This window comes from Rhinatrema bivittatum, chromosome 8 (assembly GCF_901001135.1).
Source record: "Rhinatrema bivittatum chromosome 8, aRhiBiv1.1, whole genome shotgun sequence".
In the NCBI taxonomy this organism is placed as follows: domain Eukaryota; kingdom Metazoa; phylum Chordata; class Amphibia; order Gymnophiona; family Rhinatrematidae; genus Rhinatrema; species Rhinatrema bivittatum.
The window spans coordinates 75,957,472-75,978,074 of NC_042622.1; the positions used below are offsets into that span (position 1 = coordinate 75,957,472).

Genomic DNA, 20,603 nt, shown 5'->3' on the forward strand with positions numbered 1-20,603 from the left:
TTACTGAGATGATGCCAAAATTAGAATATTCTTTTTGAACGGTGGATAGTAAGGGGAAATGTCCTAGCTTTGATCTGCACCCTTACTATAGGTGTTTCTTTGGACACAGAATATTTGTTTTTAGAACTGGAGGAACAGGAAATCTATAGTGGTTCTGTTCTATCCTGAATAGTTTAGGGTTAATGATAAATCCCACAGCTTGAGCTTACTCTCTTATTTATTATATATCATCATTTGATCTGAGATATCACATCGGTTTATATTCAGGTACTTCCCTATCCCCAGAGAGCTCATAATCTAAGTTTGTACCTGAAGCAATGGAGGATAAAGTGACTTGAACGCTGGTCTTCTGGTTTTGTTGTGATTCCTGGCCGAGGTGGTCCCCGGCCAGGACCCCTACCGTTTCGAGCAGGTCCCTCTCCGGATGCCGCGGATCGCACAGGCTGCAGCGCGTTCTTCCCGGTGCCTCGACGAGCAGCGTCGGGGAGAGCACGGCAGGCTCTGCCCCTTAAAGGGGCCACGGCAGGAAGGTCGGGCCGGCCCCGAATGATGACGTCAGCACCCGGGGAGATTTAAACCTCTCCCTGGGAATCTTCAGATGCCTTGCAACAAAGTTCCTGCATAGCTGCTCCTGGTGTTCTCCTTGACCCTGCCTTGCCTCAGCCTGGACTTTGATTCTGCCTGGACTTTGACTTTGATTACTTGCCGCCTGCCTTGACCCTGCCTGGACCCAGATTCTGCTTGCTTGCCACCTGCCTTGACCCTGCCTGGACCCAGACTCTGTTTGCTTGCCGCCTGCCTTGACCCTCCCTGGACTTGGATCCTGCTTGCTGGCCGCCTGCCTTGACTCTCCCCTATGCTATTCCACTCCACCTTCTGGAGAGGAGTTCATCAGGACCATTCCTCGGTGAGTACCCTCCAGACTAAGGGTCCACAGTAGAACAGGTTTGTAGCCCACTGCTCTAACCACTAGGCTATTCCTCCTCCCCTCTTGTACAAGAACATTGATTGAATGATGCTATCAAATAATTGGCCTTTATCTGCTGTTGTTTTAATGCTGGGGTGGCAGTAACAGTCGTGGTACGGCATTGTCAAGAAAGATTTTTCTCAACATCTCCAAGTGTTTGGAATTTTCACAGTTGAAAGTTGACAACTCTAGATGCTGGGCTCAATCGACCCTTAGTTTAACACAGCATGGCAGGTCTTATGTTCACCCTCATAGTCCAAGCCCAAAATATATTTCCCTTATCCTAACCCCAGTACAATCTTCCCCACCCCTCCCTGACCCAACCCAACCCAACCCAGCTCAAGCACTTTTCCCTTTTCCTCCCTCCTATGCTTGGCCTACCAATTCCACTGTTTTCCAAGTGAACAGACCACTGTGCTTTCTTTAGCGATGCAGCTTTGTAAATAATTTAATTCAGTCATTTATTTGACACAAACATAGAATATGCTGGTAGATCAAGGTTGTAGTGCCCAAGAGAATCTGCTCTTTATCCCTTACTGCAATATCACAGATCTTGTTTGTCTGGCTTTATCCTCATTTCTCCATCAGCTGCCTGGAATTCTTTCACAGTTTAGTTCAGTAAATGCATTAGAGCTGTAGTTTTAAACTATTACAGGGGGTATGTAGGAAGGAAAACTAATAAATGGATGAGGCATTAATGCTAGAGGAACTGGCAGGCTCTCGTGTGCTGAGGAAGTACATGCAGTGGCAGGCCCATGGGGTTGTCACTAGTGGTGGGAAAAGAAGGATGGGCTGGGAGATCTGGAATGGTGGTAGTGGGAGGAGCAGGTCTGTGTGGACCAGGAAACCAGGAGCAGCAGTGACAAGAGCAAGACATATGAAGGGCAACAGCAGACTGAGATATTAGCCGTGGTAGCATGCCATGATAGCTTAGGTAGTGACAGTGGCAGGGCCACAAAGAAGTGAGTGTGTGTGTGTTCACACACAGTAGAAGCAGAAAGACTGTGTGAGCCAGGAGATGAAGGCAGCATTGGCCTACACCAGCTGAACATCAGCTGTAGGCAACCATAACTGGAGGGAAGGCGAATGCTACAGTAAGAACATAAGAAAATGCCATACTGGGTCAGACCAAGGGTCCATCAAGCCCAGCATCCTGTTTTCAACAGTGGCCAATCCAGGCCATAAGAACCTGGCAATTACCCAAAAACTAAATCTATTCCATGTTACCGTTGCTAGTAATAGCAGTGGCTATTTTCTAAGTCAACTTAATTAATAGCAGGTAATGGACTTCTCCTCCAAGAACTTATCCAATCCTTTTTTAAACATAGCTACACTAACTGCACTAACCACATCCTCTGGCAACAAATTCCAGAGTTTAATTGTGCGTTGAGTGAAAAAGAACTTTCTCCGATTAGTTTTAAATGTGCCCCATGCTAACTTCATGGAGTGCCCCCTCGTCTTTCTATTATCCGAAAGAGTAAATAACTGATTCACATCTACCCGTTCTAGACCTCTCATGATTTTAAACACCTCTATCATATCCCCCCTTTTGGCTTTGAAAGGCCAAAAGTGTAATATAAATAAATTTGGTGGTGCTGGGCTGGAAGGCTCAAAAAATGGTGGGCTGGGGAAGGAGGGTAGGGAAGACACCAGTCAATCAGGCTTGGGGAGAGAGAATTTGGAGGGGAAAAGTTGTGAGAGAGAGAGCTGATGAGAGACGAGGGGGAATGGGCTTGGGGAAAGACTGGTAGGGACAAACCAGAGCAGAGACTGATGGAGATGGACTGGGGAGAGAATGTGACTAGTGGGGACACGCTAGGGGGTGTGAGGTCAGCAAGGATGGGTTGTATGGGTGAGAGAAAGAAACTTAGTGGGAACCAGGCTTGGGAGGAGGAAGAAAGATTTGGTGGGGGTAGAGATCGAGACTGATGGGAATTGGCTGGAGTAGTGAGAGAGACTAGTGGGGATGAGCTTGGGGGGGGAGGGAGAGACTAGTAGTAGGAATATGCCGATGGGGAGAAATAAAGACTGCTGGGGTCAGGTTTGGGTGGGTAGAGAGAGAGATGCTGGAAAGTCTGGCTTTGTGGGAGAGATACTGGGTGTGGATGGGAAAAGGGGAAAAGAGCCTGGTGGGATTGGCAGGAAAGAAAGAGAAGGACTGACTGACTGGTAGTAGTGGTGGTGGGGGGTGGGGAGAGACTGGTGAGAATGGGCTTGGGAGGACACAGAGACTGGGGTGAACAGTTGGGGTGGAGAGTGAGAATCTCTGCGACATCAGAATTCACAAATTCACAATTATGGGGGCCATTCGTTAGTTTCTGCCCTGGGCCCTAGCATGTCTAAGACTTTTCCTGATGGGGTGCAGGACTGATCTGTGAGGGAGGCAAAAAAGTAACAGAATTCGAGCAGATTTGAACTAAGCACAGAGGCTTCTTAATTGGCAAGGAGTAAAAGATAAAACAGAAATCCGCTGAGCCTGGAGTCGGTGGCGAAGCAATACAACGTGCTCTAAGTTGGGCAGACTGTCAGATAGCTTTACAGGTCTTTATTGCCCTTCTCCGCTAGACATCTCTGTTCCAGTCACTGGTGGACCGGGATGGACTGACTAGAGACTTCCAGCTCCAGCCCTAACCGTGGGAGCCTGAGCGCAGGGCAGTGTCTTACCTCCCTCTGTACAGACGAGGGCAGCAGGGAGACAGGGGGAGCGGATCTTTAAATATCTCCCAGTTCTCCAACTCCCTTCTTTTCCCCTCTCAAACTACGGAGGAGTAGTTCTGGGACAGAGAGAGAGAGGCACAGCTCGGGGAACGGTTTTTCCCAACTAGAGGCTCTAGTAACGAGCGGCAAGAAGCCCGGGCTCGCCTGCCCGGTGCCCCGCGCGGCTCCGTGCAGCGCCCCCCCCCCCCCCCCCTGTCCTTCATGGGGCCGGCGCATAAAGTGGCGCGAATGGAGACGGAGGTGGATTCCCTTTGATGGGGCGCGCAGGGAGGATGAAGTAATCGTGATGGACCCGTCCAGGGGGTGAGTAGGGACGCCAGACTCCTCAGGGGAGCGAGATTTACCGCCCGAAGGAGGAAAGCGTAGGGGCCGCAGAGATGATGAGACCGAGGGAAACGTGAGGTAGAGTTTTCCGGGGAGGCTCCTGCCGAGGACGGGGACTCTGTTCAGTTGCTTTTCTCCTGCCCTGCAAGGCTTGTTTGCTGACTTTACATTTCGACTGCAATTGCATTTTAATTGCGTCGGATGAAACCGGTAAAAGAGCTTTTGGCTTGAGGGGTTTGCTGGCCGATTGATTGTGCTAGGCAGTACCGTTGTTTCCAAGTGATGTGCATTCCCATCTGAAGGCAATTTCCCCTGTGCCGGAAAGCTGAGTACAGTCCAAACGTCTCCGAGTGATGTTTGACAAGCTCGTTCGTGTTTGCTCAGTAGATTTCTTCTTTGACGGGCTTTAGGCGCCGAATTCATAAAGAAATCAGCAGCACTACTCCGAAATCTTTATTAGGTGTTCAGAGGAAAGATTTTTTTTATTAACTCTTTTCAACACGTCTGAGCACAGCTTTATAAACTGTACAAAAGTATTACATTAGATAATTTTTTTTCACTTTTTGTAATTGAAGGACAGGGGTTTGTAAAGGTTTTTTGTTTTTTTTTAATGTATCCTTTGGACTAATTTTGAAATGGCTTTTTTTGGTATAACAAGTTTATTCAATTCTTAATCCTGTATTTTTTTTTTTTATTTCATGTTTTAATCTATTAATTTATAGAGATTTTTTTTTGCAGCATTATAAATAACATCCATAGTCACCCATTTACATAATAAAATCATAATAATATAAAATAAAAACAATTAATACTCAACCTGACTAAAATATTACAAAATCAGCCCTACCAGCTCAGTCTCACTCAGTTCATAACTATATGTACTGTAAAATCACAAAGCTTACTATTGAAATCCTCCCTTACTGTATGCTCCTCCACGCCTGCCCACACATCTTAAATCATCCTAGGGCTTGGCTCTGTCTATCACTGTAACCGACAATCTTAACCCTTCACCATCTCCACTAGAAGGATGTTTAATGTATTCACCATCCTTCCTGAGAAGAAACATTTCATAATTTTACTTCTGAGTCAACTCCCTTAAGCCTTATAGTATGGCTCCTTGTAAAATTTCCTTTGTACTGAGAGATTGCAGTTATTCTAGTGATTTGAATAATGGACTGGGAGCCAGAGGGCTGGGTTAAAATGGAGAAGGTTTGAGATGAGATATGATAGAGGCTTATAAAGTCACAAGTCGCTTGGACCAAGTTAATAGGAAATATTTATTTACCTTTCCGATAATATTAGGCCTAAGGGGACACTTTGTGAAACTTACAATGATTTTTTTTTCAGTCCATGCACAATTGAGCTGTGGAATTTGTTGCTGGAAGATATGGTTAAACTTAATAGTATGAATGGTTATATACATGGTTTGAACAAGTTTCTGGAGGGCAATTGTAAGATGTTATATGCAGAACTAAAAGAGAATATTTTCAAGGATGTGTGTGTCTGTGGTCCATGCATGTGCATAGAAAAAGGGACACCCTTGTAAGAATCCCCATGTCTGCCTGACATGTCCTGAAAATTGGGTATGGATAAGACATCAAATTAAGGGAATACTTGCACAAACATATCGATCTCATAAGCATTCTTTTTCTTCAGAAAGTAAGCTAATTAGGCAGATGGACATGGGGATCATCACCTCTTACTTCTGGGACTGAGCAAAAAGAAGGGATCTTCCCATTAGAATCTGCTAGGTGACCTGGATCAGTGATGGATGCATCATGGCACTTATGTTCTTATCCTTCTTGTGATCTGGGGCACATCAATAGTCCTAGGTAGTTGCTTGTAAGTGGCATGTTTTAGGATGCTAATGAATGCTGAAATCTTTTTAGGGTTCTTGGGTTGTCCTGTATTGGAACATGATGATGTGTCTTTGATTTCTGCCTGTAGTATGATGGGCTGTACAGGTGATCTGCTAACATGTCGACTCTTCCCCAATGTGTCTTCATTCTTGCTGTGTCTGTTGCTTTTCATGCACTACCTTTGCTGATGTGTCAACTCTCCTGGCTCCTGACTTCATTGTGTGGCTTTCATCACCGTTGGTTCTGTGATGTTTTTCTCCTGCTCCCACGAAGTGCAAATGTGGCTAGAAATGACCATTGATGCTCCTGAGCTGTGCCCTCACTCTGATCTCTCTCTGCCTAGGCTTTGTGATCTGCCAGCCTTTCAGGTTCCCATATGCCCTCTTAAAGAGAGCCACCCAAACTAGTAATTAACAAAAAAATAAAAGGTTAAATAACACTAACCATGCACATGCACAGCCTCCCTCCCTTTCTCTCTCTCTCAACCACACTAGTTCACTTCTGCCATCAAATACAACCTCCTCTTCTCACTCTCACACAATTCTCCTATACTCAGACACCCACAATAGCTCTCACTCACTTATAGGATATCGTCATTCAACCCCACACACAGTATCCTTTGATCACATACACAGCATCCTTCTCTCCCCTACACACACACACACACACACACACACACACACAATCCTTCCCTCACATGCAAGCATAGAATCTGTCACCCACATGTGCCCCCGCACCTACCTTTCTCTCACTCAATGCAATTATATAAGCACTGCCCCACCCACCTACACATGCACAGTCTCCCTTTGACTAAGAGAAAATAGAACCATTCTAATAGAGAGTGGGGCAGATGTTTTCCTCAGATCACAGAAACCAAAAACGTGAAATGTGATATTTGTTCACTCAGCCCTTATTCAATACTTTGACATGTTAAAACTAAAATTTTCTTTGTCTTTCTTTCTTTTTTTTTTTTTTGAGCCAACAGTTTCCTCCTACTCTTATGGGCTTCCAGTTCAATCAGAATTAATTGGGTTGAGATCCAGCACAATCAACCTTTGTTAATAACTAACTGGGTCTTCCCCCCCCCAATTTTATATCTCCTCCCAATTCCCTGATCCCAGTCACTATGGCAATAGTTTTCATCTGGAATCCTAAAGCCATGGTGGGGGCTGTGAACATTATCTCCGCAGGATCCCTGGCTAGGTCAGGGTGCAGAAGAATTGACCTGGGAATTGAACCCAAGTCTCTGTAAAGCAATAAATAGCATTGCCAGGGAGCCACCAAGCAGTTCATTGGAAAGCCAGTGACAGTCTAGGCAACAGATGAAGTACAGAAGTGAAGTAGTTTTTTTTTTTGTTTGGTTTTTGTTTGGTTTTTAATTAAATTATTTAACATTTACCATTATTAGCAAACATATAGGGTCATTCTTCAAAATGCGTTATGGCGTTAATGCCATAACGCATGCGATAATGAATGCAAAATTTTGGAAGGGGTGGGATCAGTTTGGGTGGGATTTATGAAAATGAGGGGCACAATCGCAGGGTGTTAATGCTGGAAATAACTACACCTTTTTTCCTGGTGTTAAGCTGTGAGAAATGGCCGTATTTTGGCCATTTCTGGGGGGGGGGGGAAGAGGGAGAGACAGCTTCTGGGGAGGTCCTCATAGTGTGCAACTATTTATATCTCTCTAGGAGGGCCAACTTATAGCTTGAGATGAAATTTTGTAGTATGTTATCTCACCCTAGCTTGACCCTGTTATAGAGTCCATCAAGCTAGGGTGAGAAAACATAGTAGAAATGGCATCTTTGTGAGATTTTCCTCACTCCAAATGATGTCAAATCTTCACCAAGGTATACTGTGCTGTTCGTAGGTCTTGCTCTACATGATAAACTGGCCCCTAAACCAACACCTCATCTCAAGCTATTAGATGGCCCTCCTATTGAGATATAAATACTTGACTACTATGAAGGCCTTGTAGATAAGTCTCTGTCTCTATCTATCTGCGATAAGGGGTCAATCAGAAAACATTGACAAACAAATTGGAGTACACGAAAACAAATGAAAGCAAGAACAAATAAAGTAGTTTGGTTGACAACAGCAAAACATTCATCTTCTTCATGACATTAGATGGAAAACAATATGGATATCCCTACTCCACTAGCACCCCCCCCCCCCCCCACACACACACCCCTTCAGTCTGATTTCTCCAATTCCAGTAAGGCTCTTACACCTTGTCATATTTAGCCAAATCTCCCAAAATGCATACATAATGCATTCCATTATTGCAATTTCTGCCACACAATGTTTCCAAAATGACAAGGGGGACACCTTCCAGCAAAATGCAATGGTCAAGCATGCTGCATGTAAACAATGTGAGACCAGCTGTTTATTTCTCTGCGTTCCCACAGTTCTTTAAATACCCAAAAGACGCATCTGGGGAATCCAGTCAAAATTCTGCTGAACAATTGACTGTATTTCTTGTTGCATCAACTCCCAAAAAGAATAGACCATGCCGTATGAACATGCGATCCTTCTTTGCCAGCTCCTCCAGCAAAGACAAGTGTCATTACTAAATGATGGGGGTAAAACACAGGGCAATTTCATGTTCAGATTTTATCACAGGTGTGTGAGAAAGTGGTCAGGCACGATAAAATAACATCACCTGGGGATTCGTTAAATGAAATACGGGAGCCCCAGGACCCTAACGTGGGTTCTGAGGTTCCTGCATTACATTAAAAAGGCCATGCAAGTGAGTAACACAATGCCGTGGGAAAAAGAAATAGTTGAGCAAGGATCAGGGCTGACTCCTGGCTTAACCTGGGGCCGCCTCTTAAAGCAGCCCCCAGTAAGCACGCTGCTGAAGGAGAGAGGAGAATCCTGGAGTCACCATTAGGAAGGGTGACTGCTCTTGCAATGGGGGGGAGGAGGGATATTTTAATTGGGGATGTGGGGAAAGAAAGGGATATGCTTGGCAGCAGATAGGGATAGAGATGGTGAAGCCATCGAGTGGGTGAATAGGAGAATCTGCTTAATATTATTTTATTGTCCTGGCTTCTATCCATCAAAATAAACTCCAATATTTACCACAAAAAAATGAGTCAAATTGTTTCCACTGATTTTTCTCCTGTTTTTTTTTTTCTTGTCATAAATTCCTGGAAAATTAAAAAAAAAACAAAAAACAACTGACAATGAAAGCCCCTATATACTGTATGTAGATTCCTGAACTCTAAAACCTATAATCCTGTCATTTTGTCTTAACAAAACCAAAAATAGTTCAATAGCTAGTTTGAAAAGCAAGGGGCAAAGAGGACATCCTTACTTCATTCCCCCGAAAATTGGTAAAAATAACAGAAAGTCCTCTCAATTAAGAATAATCTGAACTCTAGGGTTCCTACATAGCATTCTGATCTCGCTTAGGGAAACATCTGGGAACTTAAACTTTTGCAACATTTGAGAATAAAAAAAACCCCCATGAAATGTGGTCAGAAGCTTTCTCCGCATCCATGGAAATAACCATCTCCAGAATTTTAAACCTCCTGGCTAGATGGAGAATATTAAACAATCGCCTTGTGTTATTAGTGGAGGTGAAGAAGTTTTTGATATTCAGTCTGTGTGGAATAAAACACGTCATGTCAAAAATGCAATTGCTTCTAAGAAATCCCTAACAGACATTGTAAATGCAAGCAATATGTGTATAATATTTTCTGAGATAAAAGTTTCCTTTATTCCTTTTCCATGAGGATCTGATGCAATCTAATAGTCATCATAGACAAAGCTTAGATTAAACTGCAATAATTAGTGATTTTCTTCAGCTAAAAATGTGGCATTGGCAAACATTCATTTTTTCCACCAAATTTCGTTTTTGTAGAGGGTTTTTTTTTTTCTTTTTTCTTCAGGGCCTTGGCACTTGCATGCTTTCCAAATCTGTTCTATTTTGTTTAGTAAGCATTAATTACAGTGCCAGATGGATTACATGTCTGATTCATCATTTTTTTAAAGTCTGATTAGTGTCTTTGGAGCCGATTCGATTATATTTTCCTTGAAGAGCTAGTTTCACATTGGTTTAGTTTGGCAAGTACAGAAGTGTACAGTAACATAGTACACGATGGCAGAAAAAGTCTGAAATGTTTACATTAGGAGAACACCAGCTGTCGAGACTGGATCAGGTGTGGATGCTTTCATCAATGTTTTTCCCCCCCACTCTTTTTTTTATTTCCTTTTTAGACTAGCCTCAGTGCACTTTCCTTCTCCCTCTGTACACAGAGAACTTTTGTCTGCAGCATTCCTCAAACCTCAGTTCATTCTAATGGGCCAACGTTTCCAGTCTCTATTGCTCTGCTCATGGGATTATTGCTTCCCTTGTCACTTTCCTGGCTTCTGCACTCTTCCCCTCCTAGTCTACAACTCTTGCTGGACTATGACTTCTGGCCCTAGTCCCTCTCTCCTCTACATACGGGCCCTACTGTACTTCACAGCTCCTGGTCAGCATTTCTGCTGGTCCCTCTCTCCCATGGCAGGGAGGTTTCTCCAGCTCTGAGGACTTAATTGGGGCAGGTTTTCAATGAGTTTAGGCTCCTAAACTAGCCCTATTGAAAAATTGCTAGAACTGATTGCCTACATCTAGAATCCTAGTTTCATAGGACCCTAAATTTAAGAGCCTAAAAAGTTGGTGGTTATGGGGGTGGGGTTAGTTTGGGGAAACAGCACTGATTTTCAGAACTAGGTAATTAATTTAAGAGCTTAAATCTAGGCCTACATTTAGGGGCCTAACATTTTTAGGACCCTAAATTTTAGGTGAATTTTCAGCTGGAAACTTAGGACCAGATTTTAAAAGGCCTACGCGCATAAATGGCCTTATGCATGCTGGGCCCATTTTCAAAGGCCCGGCCACACGCATAAAGCCCTGGGACACGTGTAAGTCCCCGGGCTTCTGGACAGGGGGGGGGGCGGGTTGTGGCTAGAGGCCCCCGGCACAGCGGCCATTTGCTGCTGTGCCGGGGGATTGTGTACCGGCAGGGTGCCAGCGCATGCAACCTGCTCCTGCCCCAGGCACAAAAGGTAAGATAAAGTTTTTTTGGGGGGGGGGGGGGGGGGGGGGGGGGCTAGGGGGGGGGTGGGGAAGGGAGGTTAGTGTAGGGGGTTGGGAAGCTTCCTCTCAGTCTGCTCCAAAATTGGAGCGGACTGGGAAGGAACTGAGGAAGGCCGTGGGCATGCACACCCTTGCATGCGCTGATCTCCGATTTTATAACATGCGTGCACCTGCACACGCATGTTATAAAATTGGGCATCCATGTGTGCGTGCCATGTAGCACGTGCACATGGACGCGCATGCGCTTCTTTGAAAATCTACCCCTTAGGCACCTAAATTTAGCTTAAATAGGCACCTAATTTAGAGGCCAAAATTTAGGAGTGCAGCGATTTTTGAATATCTGCCCCCATTATAATGCTGGAACAAATGAAATGGAGAAGTTAGGTTTTGAGAGAGCATCTTTAAATTTGGTGTCAGAAATCTACTATGTGAGCTTTCAAGATCTTTCTGGGTTTCTCAGCAAAATTTCTTTTTAACTCAAGAATGATATGCAGATTTTGGAAAGGAAAAAATGTTCCTTTTCAAAGGATGCTTAATTTTTCCCTCTTACTGATGGAAAGACAAGGCAGAAATAGGGCAGTTTGGGTTTTTCTGACAGGTAAGTTGCCCTACATAGATAATATATACTTGCAGCAATGATTTGAATTGAACCTAACATTTTAAGTTTGGAAAACGTATGTACAATGTGCACAATTGCAAAAGGTAAGTGTATATGTAGGGCATTTCAGTTTCTAACTTTAGCCATAATACCCTCATCCTAGGTAGATATTTATTTCTCTATAGGAGGTCCACCTAGTAACTCAAGGTGAGGATTAGGTATTAATGTAAGGGTTAGGGGCCACTATGATATTCAAAATGAGACAAATGAACAGAACAGTGCTCTCTTGTGAAGATTTGATGACCTTTGGAGTGAGGAAACTCACTCAAAGATGAGATTTGTGCAATGTTCTCTCAGCCTAGCTTGATGTTACCCAGGTAGAGAGTCCATCAAGCTAGATTGAGAGAACATTGCACAAATCTCATCTTTGAGTTTCCTCACTCCAAGGGTCAACAAATCTTCACAAGAGAGCACTGTTCTGTTTGTACGTCTCACTTTGAATGTCAAAGTGGCCCCTAACCCCTACACTAATACCTAAACCTAACCTCGCGTTACTAGGTGGGCCTCTTATAGAGATATAAATACCTACCTAGATTGAGGGCATCTCTCCCTCTCCCTCTCCTTATTGTCTTTAAAATGATTTTGGAAAAATGTGGGAATTTATCCTATATTTGGAAACTGTTCATTGTATCAAACCCAGGAACTGCACAAAGACACCTAGAAGTATCTGGAATAAAAAGTATGTTTGTTTATATTCTGAATTCTTTGGGAGCTCAAAAATGGAACAGAAAGCTACTGACCAAGCCAATTGCACTTCTCTTTTGTCACCACTGGAAAAATAGTGCAGAACTCTCATGCCACAAGCAATAAGTGTTTGCAAATGACTGATGCCTTTGGAAAACCTTACAGTTCCTAAGTTCTACAGCATTTCTTGCCTAGGAAATATTTTAGAAATCTATTTATATAGTAGTAAAAGTCAATCTGTTTTCCTACAAGCTTTAGGAACTTCTTCCAGATTTTGAAAACCATTCTGTAATGAACAATTATATAGTTGTCTGTGTGTTGTGTAGTATTATTATAATATGATTATATTATGAACCTTTTTTCTTTTTGTTTTTCCTTCCAGTAGATTCGTTTTTCTCTGGATGAGTTTATATTTTTCCTGTTGCATAGGATTTACTCACCGAACACCTGAAGGTAAAAAGTTTTCCGCGTATTTTTTGTTCTAAAATAAAACAATTCAATTTGGGAATTAAGATGAACATTTATAAGACTTTAGCACTGAGATGTAATATACTACTAGCACAACTGTGCTTTTCATGGCTGGTAGTTTTATTGGATTAACATGTTTGGGTTTCCAGGGTGACAGAAAGGACCAGGATAAATAGAAGCAATCTTTTTGTGGCAACTAATTTTTATATTTCTCAAAGGATTGGAAATGCATGCTATATGTTGCTATTTTATTTTACATTTCTATTTCTCTGCATTCTCCACATCGGATTGCATTAGTGACATTTGAAATTGAGGATTGGAAAGCTTTATTGATGTCAAAGGAATAAAATCATAGCAAAATACTACATTCTGATATGGTTGTTTCCATAATTTGGGTATTTTATTGTACTGTATTTGTATTCTAGTAGGTTGACAACTGCAATTATTTGCTTTTGTATATCCAGTTTTTTTTTAAATTTAAAGTACAGTAAAGATGCTATGAAAATCTTGCATTACCTGAAGCACATTAAACTACAATTATATTACATTGTAGTTGCCCAAACAAAGGCTGCTCTTCTTTCACTTCCTTCCTGCCTCCACCACATATCTACTAAATCCATTCAAGGATGCATGCCATATATTGCATTGTGCAATAACTACCCATAAACTCTAACTTAACATATTAACTGGCTGATTAGAAATTCACTGAATTGTCCACTAAGGATTTCTGTTCTTTGCTATCTATAATATAATCTTGCTTTAAACTGCTGACTCAAGTACAATTATTATTTCAGCAGTAAGATATGTTGAAATGATATGGAAGTACGTTGTTAGATACTTTGATGGTCTGAGAATGTTGTCCCATCCGGTTGTATCTGCTTATGGCAGAAATACGTAAATATAGTAAATTGTACTTTTTACCTTATAGTTCAGCATATTTTTTAAATGTTCTAACTTTTTAAATCCTTCAAGTACCCATTCATTTAAGGCCATGAACTGTTCTATTTGCTAAAAATGAATTAGGTTTTTCTCACACAACCATGAAATCAAATATTTATTTATTTTTATTTGTAAGCTTTTATATACCATAGTTTGGTACTAGCCTTCACTACGGTTTACAGGTATAACAATGTTTTACAGTAATAACAACAGTATAGGTTTGAACATTGCCAACATCAACATTTATTTATTTATTTTTAAAATTTTTATATACCGAAATTCCTGTATGAGATACAAATCAAACCGGTTTACATAGGACGGCTAATTGCCCGGGTCTTACATACCCGACCAAGGCTTTTTACATGGAACAGTAAACAGTGATTCTCCGTAAACTATACAAATAACGAGTTAAACAGAGAGTCTGAATATAACAAATTGATAATAAATACAAATTAATAACAGTTAATAATTACAAATTAACATGAAGCAGATGAACAGGGTGGAGGATAAAGATGAGAGCATTAAATGGGAAGACTGCTAGATCGAGGTCTCGGGGGAGGGGGGGAGAAAGAAGGGGGGCGAGGAAGGATGGCAAGGGGGAAGGATCATGTCAAGCGAGATGGCGTTAGGAAGCTTAAGATTAAGGAATCAGATCATGACAACCTAGTTACATTATGTAATTGGGAACGCTTGACTAAAGAGCCAGGTTTTTTAGCTTTTTTTTTTTTAAACTCTGGTAGGCTAGGTTCGAGGCGTAGGTCTGGGGGGAGAGCAATCCATTGATGAGGTCCTGCGGTTGAAAGTGCTCTCTTCCTTAATAATGTTTTTGCAGGGGGGGCATACAATGTGCCTTTGTAAGCGCTTCTGACGGGTTTAGAAGATGTATGGGGTCGAAGTTGTGTCCTTAACGTGATGGGCGCGATGTTGTGTATCGCTTTATGAATGATAGTGAGAGCTTTGAATAAAATCCTGTGTTTGATGGGTAGCCAGTATAGGTTGCGGAGAATGGGAGTGATGTGGTCTCTTTTATTGGTGTTTGTGAGGATTCTGGCGGTGGCATTCTGAACCATCTGTAGGGGTTTTATACTATTGGTGGGGAGTCCGAGTAGGATAGAGTTGCAGTAGTCGAGTTTTGATAAGATGATAGATTGTAAAACTAGGCGAAAGTCGTTGAAGTGAAGGAGCGGTTTTAACTTTTTGAGGACTTGTAATTTGTAAAAGCAGTCCTTAGTGGTGGTATTTATAATTTTTTTTAAGTTTAGTTGGTTGTCCAGCCATGTTCCTAGATCCCTGATGTCCGGGGCGAAATCAATGTTTAAGGTAGTGGATTGCGAGTAGCTGGATGGGTTGATATGCGAATCATGTGAAATAAATAGCATCTCCGTTTTGTTGGCATTCAGAACCAAATTAAGACTGGAAAGTAATTGTTTGGTTGTAGGCAGTCCTTCCAGTAGGTGATGGTTTTTTGAAGTGACTCTGTGATTGGGATGAGAATCTGTATGTCATCCGCATAGAGGTAGTGAGTGAGCTTAAGATTTGAGAGAAGTTGGCAGAGAGGGAGGAGGTAGATGTTGAAGAGAGTGGGTGAGAGTGAGGAGCCTTGAGGTACACCCTGGTCTGACGGGACAGGCTGAGATTCCTTGTTGTTTATTCTGACTTTGTAGAACCTGTTGCACAAGAAGGACTTAAACCAGCTGAGTGCGGTACCTTTGATGCCTATGTTTGCTAGTTGGTCTATGAGTAATGTGTGATTTACCGTATCAAAAGCTGAGGAATAAATCTAGAAGCACCAGAAGGTATGATTGTTTTTTCTCCAGGTTCAAGAGGATGGTGTCCGTGAGAGAAAGCAGAAGGGACTCTGTGTTTAGAGATTTCCGAAAACCGTACTGAGCCGGAGAGAGTATGTTGTGGTCTTCAAGGTATTCTGACAGTTGCTTGTTGACTGCTTTTTCCATCAGTTTGGCAATCAGGGGTAGGTTTGCGATGGGCCGGAAGTTAGCCGGGTCGGTAGGCGAGGCGTTTGGTTTTTTCAGTAGAGGTTTAAGAATTGCTAGTTTTAGCTGATTGGGCACTGTGCCTTGAGCTAAAGAGGTATTGATGATATCCGCAATGGGTTGTGCGATGGTGTTTGGGATGGCGGTGAGCAGGTTTGTAGGTAGTGGGTCCGATGGATGGGAGGATGGTTTGATTTTCTTAAGGGTGGTTTCGATCTCCAGGGTGGATGTAGGTTCGAAGGACTCAAGGCTGAAATTCTGTTGGGGCTGGGATGTGTTAAGGGGGGTTGGTGCGAAGTTGTGGGTTGTAAGGGAGTGAGTTAGGTTGGAGATTTTTTTTCTTGAAGTAATTGGCAAGTTCGTTGGCTTTGTTCAGAGCTTGGTGGTCTAGAATGGACGGGGGAGCTGGTTTGGTAAGTGATGAGATATAATGTTTACAGAGAAGATATTAATTGTACAGAGCATCCTAACAGTTTTTGAATATTGTCAACATCAACATAAAGTTTTACAGTGGAGAAAGTAATAATACAGATCAACCTAATAGTATATTATGGAAATTATGGCATCTTTATAAGATAACATGAATTATGCCATCGTTGTAAGGTAACAAAGCTGTTTTTCTAGGGTTCTATTAGATTATCATAATAACATAAATAGTTAAATAGGGGGGGGGTCGAAGATGCGGGAAGAGAGTGCTGAATACTAATTAGCTCGCCTTCCTGGTTGAGTGTGATTAGTAGAGTATCTAAACTTCCTAACTCCTATGTGTCTTAAGACTAGCAACAGTGATTACTGAATAATTATTATATTAGAATAGGCTGAGGTGTTGCGTTTGTTGGTATTGTTTAACCTATGCCGTTTCTGTAGGCTTGTTGGAAGAGCCATGTTTTGAGTAGCTTTTTTAAAGAGCTTTGTGTTTTGTAACCTTAGTTTTTCTGGTAAGGTGTTCCACAGAAGTGGTCCTGCTATCGAAACCGCTCTCTCTCTGTTTGAAAAATATCTGTTTGAAAAATAATAATTAATTCTACAGTTTAAAATGTAATCCTTCTTCCTCAGGATTTAATCTAGTACTCTGTGGTATAGTTTGAAAATCCATAACACAAAGAAAAGTAAAACAATCTAGAGAGCAATTTCAGATAGACTGCGTATTTGCAAAGTATGTGGGTGCTTTTACCATGCATACTTTGCTGCTATTTTTAAGAGAATTTTCAAAGCGAAAAACTCTTCTGGTAATAGCTTATCTGGCTTAAAGTATGCCACCCACATACTTCGCAACTCTTATTTGTGTAGAAGCTAAGAGGGAGTAAAATAATGTGTGTGTGGAAATCTTATGTATGCCCTTTTACTCTTCTGACATAAACACGCTCCCAAGGACACCTCCCTTTTTATTTTTTTAAACCACTGTAACATCTGTAGTAGGCCAAATAACTATTGTCCTCGTTCAGGCCCAGGGCTATAGTATTTAGCACTTTGATTACTTCTAATGCTTCGGTTTCATGCTGGAGTTTCCCTTTTGAAGTTCCTTTTATAGGAGTACAACAGCCTTAAGGTCAGCTACATTGCATCTTCGGATGTTGAGAGTTCTCCTGGTTTCTTGATTTTTGCCATTTCTGATGTCAGATATGAGTCCATTTATTCTTTTTCAAAAGGACTGACCTGTTTATCTAATGTAGACAGCAGAAAGGCATTGCTGGCAGATAAATGTGTATCGTATTTGGAAGAATAGCAAGTGAATGAGCCTTTGATGTTTTAGCTGATATTGAGTCCTGCAGTAGTGATGCCAGAGGAGATATGGGGATAGAGTTGACATCTAGATCTGTACTGTTGTCTTGTCCCTGTGTTTGTGTGGTTTTTATGAGGTCTGTGGTTGCTGGTGTGTATCTGTTCTATGGTTAGGAGGCTGTAATCCAGAATGGGGCTGCTGTCCACAGCCTGTGAGAGGGTTACATTGTTGTCCAAGATGAATTGTACATCCTTTCATGTGTTTAGTGGTTTTAGCTGGGAGCTATAGGTAACAATTAGTGGTGGTGTGTCATTTTTCTTTCTGGATGGTCCTTAGTAAGTTGTGCCTGGATACTTGTCTGGCTCTGTTTATCTGGTTTGACTTGTTTATATCTTCATTTCATTGCGTGAATATTGTAGTTTAAGAGCTGCTTAGTGTAGCTCTCAGCAGGGTTGGAATAAATGTTATATTTCATTTGTACATAGCCTCTTTCAATAAAAACTTAAAATACATTCCTGGCATACAAATACATGAATAAATAGATTTATTTGGTTGTACTGAAAAGCTTGGCTGTAGACAATGGACTTTGTGGAGAATGAAAATTTGATAGCATGTAGTAAATGTGTAGTTGTACGGTGGTATCCAGAAAGTAAAATTTTAACAGTTGTATGAATCTTAGTAAATGATTTTCCAAATTCAGGGGCTCACTTATCAAAGCGCTTTATGGCGTTTTCATATGTGTTAAGGCATTTTCGCATGCGAAAAGCACCATAACGCATGGTGCAATGCAAATTAGAAAAAGGGGAGGAAATTGGGGCGGGATTTCTGGCCAAGTGGACTCTCTACCTGGGTAACATCAAGCTAGGTTGAGAGAACATTGTACAAATCTCATCTTTGGGTGAGTCTCCTCACGCCGAAGGACATCAAATCTTCACAAGAGTGTACTGTTCTGTACGTACGTCTCACTCTGAATGTCAAAGTGGCCCCTAACCCCTACACTACTACCTAAACCTCACCTCGAGGTACTAGGTGGGCCTCATATAGAGGTATAAATACCTACGTATTATAAGGGCCTTATTGCTAGTCTCTCTCTCTCTCTCTCTCTCTCTCTCTTCCCCCCCCCCCCAGTGGTTGTAGATAGGAATTGCAACAATTGTGGTACCGCAAAGTGTGAAAAAGTTATTGCACTCTGCGGTAATACCTATGCGAAGTGCTAAGATAGTGCACTTTGCGATAAACAGGCTATTACCATAAAACACGCCCCTTTTCCTATAGCATGTGATATTTACTGCATTTTGATAAATCCAGGCCTTAGTATGCAAAATTCTTTGAAAGGAGTCTCTTGCCTGTATGAGCATAAGGATATGTGTACAGACAATAGGGCCTGATTCACTCCAGCTGTTTTCCCATTCTGTGTCTGTGGAGAAATAAACTTGGTGTATCAGGCCCATAGTCTTTCATACCTAAGAATGAAAGATTACTAAGACTTTCATCTCTAGAGGCACAGAGATTATAGAGTCGTCTACATCTGTGGATATGAAAATGAAGAGCCTTTCACCTCTAGGGATGTAATGATGCAGAACTTCACATCTGTAGGAGCACCAGTTTACAGAAACTGTCTCAACTTGAAAAACTACCACCATTTCTTTCCTTTGTCCTATGTAAAATATTAATTTTTAGTTCATTTTCAGTAAAGCAATGTGGTTGCTCTGTAGAAGGAAAAGTTGACAAACAAGTTGTAGGTGATTGGTATTGCTACAGATTGTCAACTTTTATTTTTTAATTCAGTTTCAAATGCTCATGAGCCCTTAGAATTGCATAATAGACCAGCCTCAGAAATGGTATCATGCTATTTGGAAAGTATTCTATTCATTCATTCGTAGAGGTAGACCCCCTGAAACACAGTTGAACAAGTGAGGTGATCAAATCTGCAGTTGGGATGGTGGAAGGAATTACTGCTGTCTGACAGTGTCTGTTATGCTTGTATTAGGCAAAAGCTGTGAACAAGGTGCAGTCAAGGATTTTAACACATTCTGGTTTGTGTATTGTGAACCTTCAGCATTGGAATGAACATAATATCTGTCATAAGAACATTGTCATACTGTGTCAGACTGAGGGTCCATCAAGCCCAGCATCCCGTTTCCAACAGTGACCAATCCAGGTTACAAGTACCTGGCAAGTACCCACACATTAAATACATCCCATGCTATTAATGCCGTGGCTATTCCCTAAGTCATCTTTATTAATAGCAGTGTATGTACTTCTCCAGGATATTATCCAAAACTTTTTTTTAGACCCCGCTTCACTAACTGCCTTAACCACATCATCCAGCAATGAATTCCAGAGCTTAATTGTGTTTGTGTGAGAGAGCATTTTTCAGATTTATTTTAAATGTGTTACTTGCTTGTTCCATGGAGTGCTTCCTAGTCCTTGTATAATTTGAAAGAGTAAATAACAGATTCACATTTACCCATTCTAGTCCTCTATCAGATCCCCCTCAGCCATCTCTTCTCCATGCTAAACAGCCCTAACTTCTTTAGCCTTTCCTCATACATGAGCTGTTCCATCCCCTTTATCATTTTGGTTGCTTTTCTCAGTAGGGATGTGCATTCATTTTTAATGAAATAGACAATTTCGTTGCCATTGTCTATTTTGTTGTGTTTTGGGAATGCCCTGAAATGAAAAAAAATTGACGAAATTTCATGTTAGTGCACACTAGCATGTAGTTAGTGTGCACTATATCCCGTTAGCCTATAAATAGGGAAACTTTGGCGTGCATTAACTAGATGTTAGTGTGCATTACATCTGTTAGTGCACGCCACCTAGTTTTCTAATTTTGGAGTTAGTGCACCCTAATAGGACTTAGGACACACTAACTGAATGTTAGCGCACACTAACTAACAAAAAAATGTTATCAATAAGTTAAAGAGTCAATTAGGGAGCAGTTTGTTAGCCAATGGGCATGCAGAACCATACTTCTAGCTAACAAACTGTTCCCCAATTGACCCTTTAACTTATTGGTAACATTTTTTGTCAGTGCGCACTAACTTTAGTTAGTGAATGCTAACATCCAGTTAGTGCACCCTTAAGTCCTATTAGGGCGCACTAACTCTGAAATTAAGAAAACTAGTGCACACTAAGTCCCAGCATTGCATTGCTGAGTTTCACTTTTGCGGGTAG

General features: G+C 41.7%; 1 protein-coding gene across 2 annotated transcripts in view; it reads left to right on the top strand.

The window, feature by feature from the left end:
• Positions 1–3,624: 3,624 nt before the first annotated feature.
• The window catches only part of LOC115096615 (collagen alpha-1(XXVII) chain B-like), a 514,116-nt gene continuing 497,137 nt past the window's right edge, over positions 3,625–20,603 (top strand). The window contains exons 1-2 of one of the 2 annotated variants that reach the window (XM_029611498.1): positions 3,625–3,988; positions 12,682–12,752. In XM_029611498.1, the coding sequence (XP_029467358.1) occupies positions 3,972–3,988; positions 12,682–12,752 (88 nt within the window). In that variant the 5' untranslated portion in view covers positions 3,625–3,971. The remainder of the gene's footprint in view (positions 3,989–12,681; positions 12,753–20,603) is intronic. The other variant, XM_029611499.1, reaches the window with a different exon arrangement.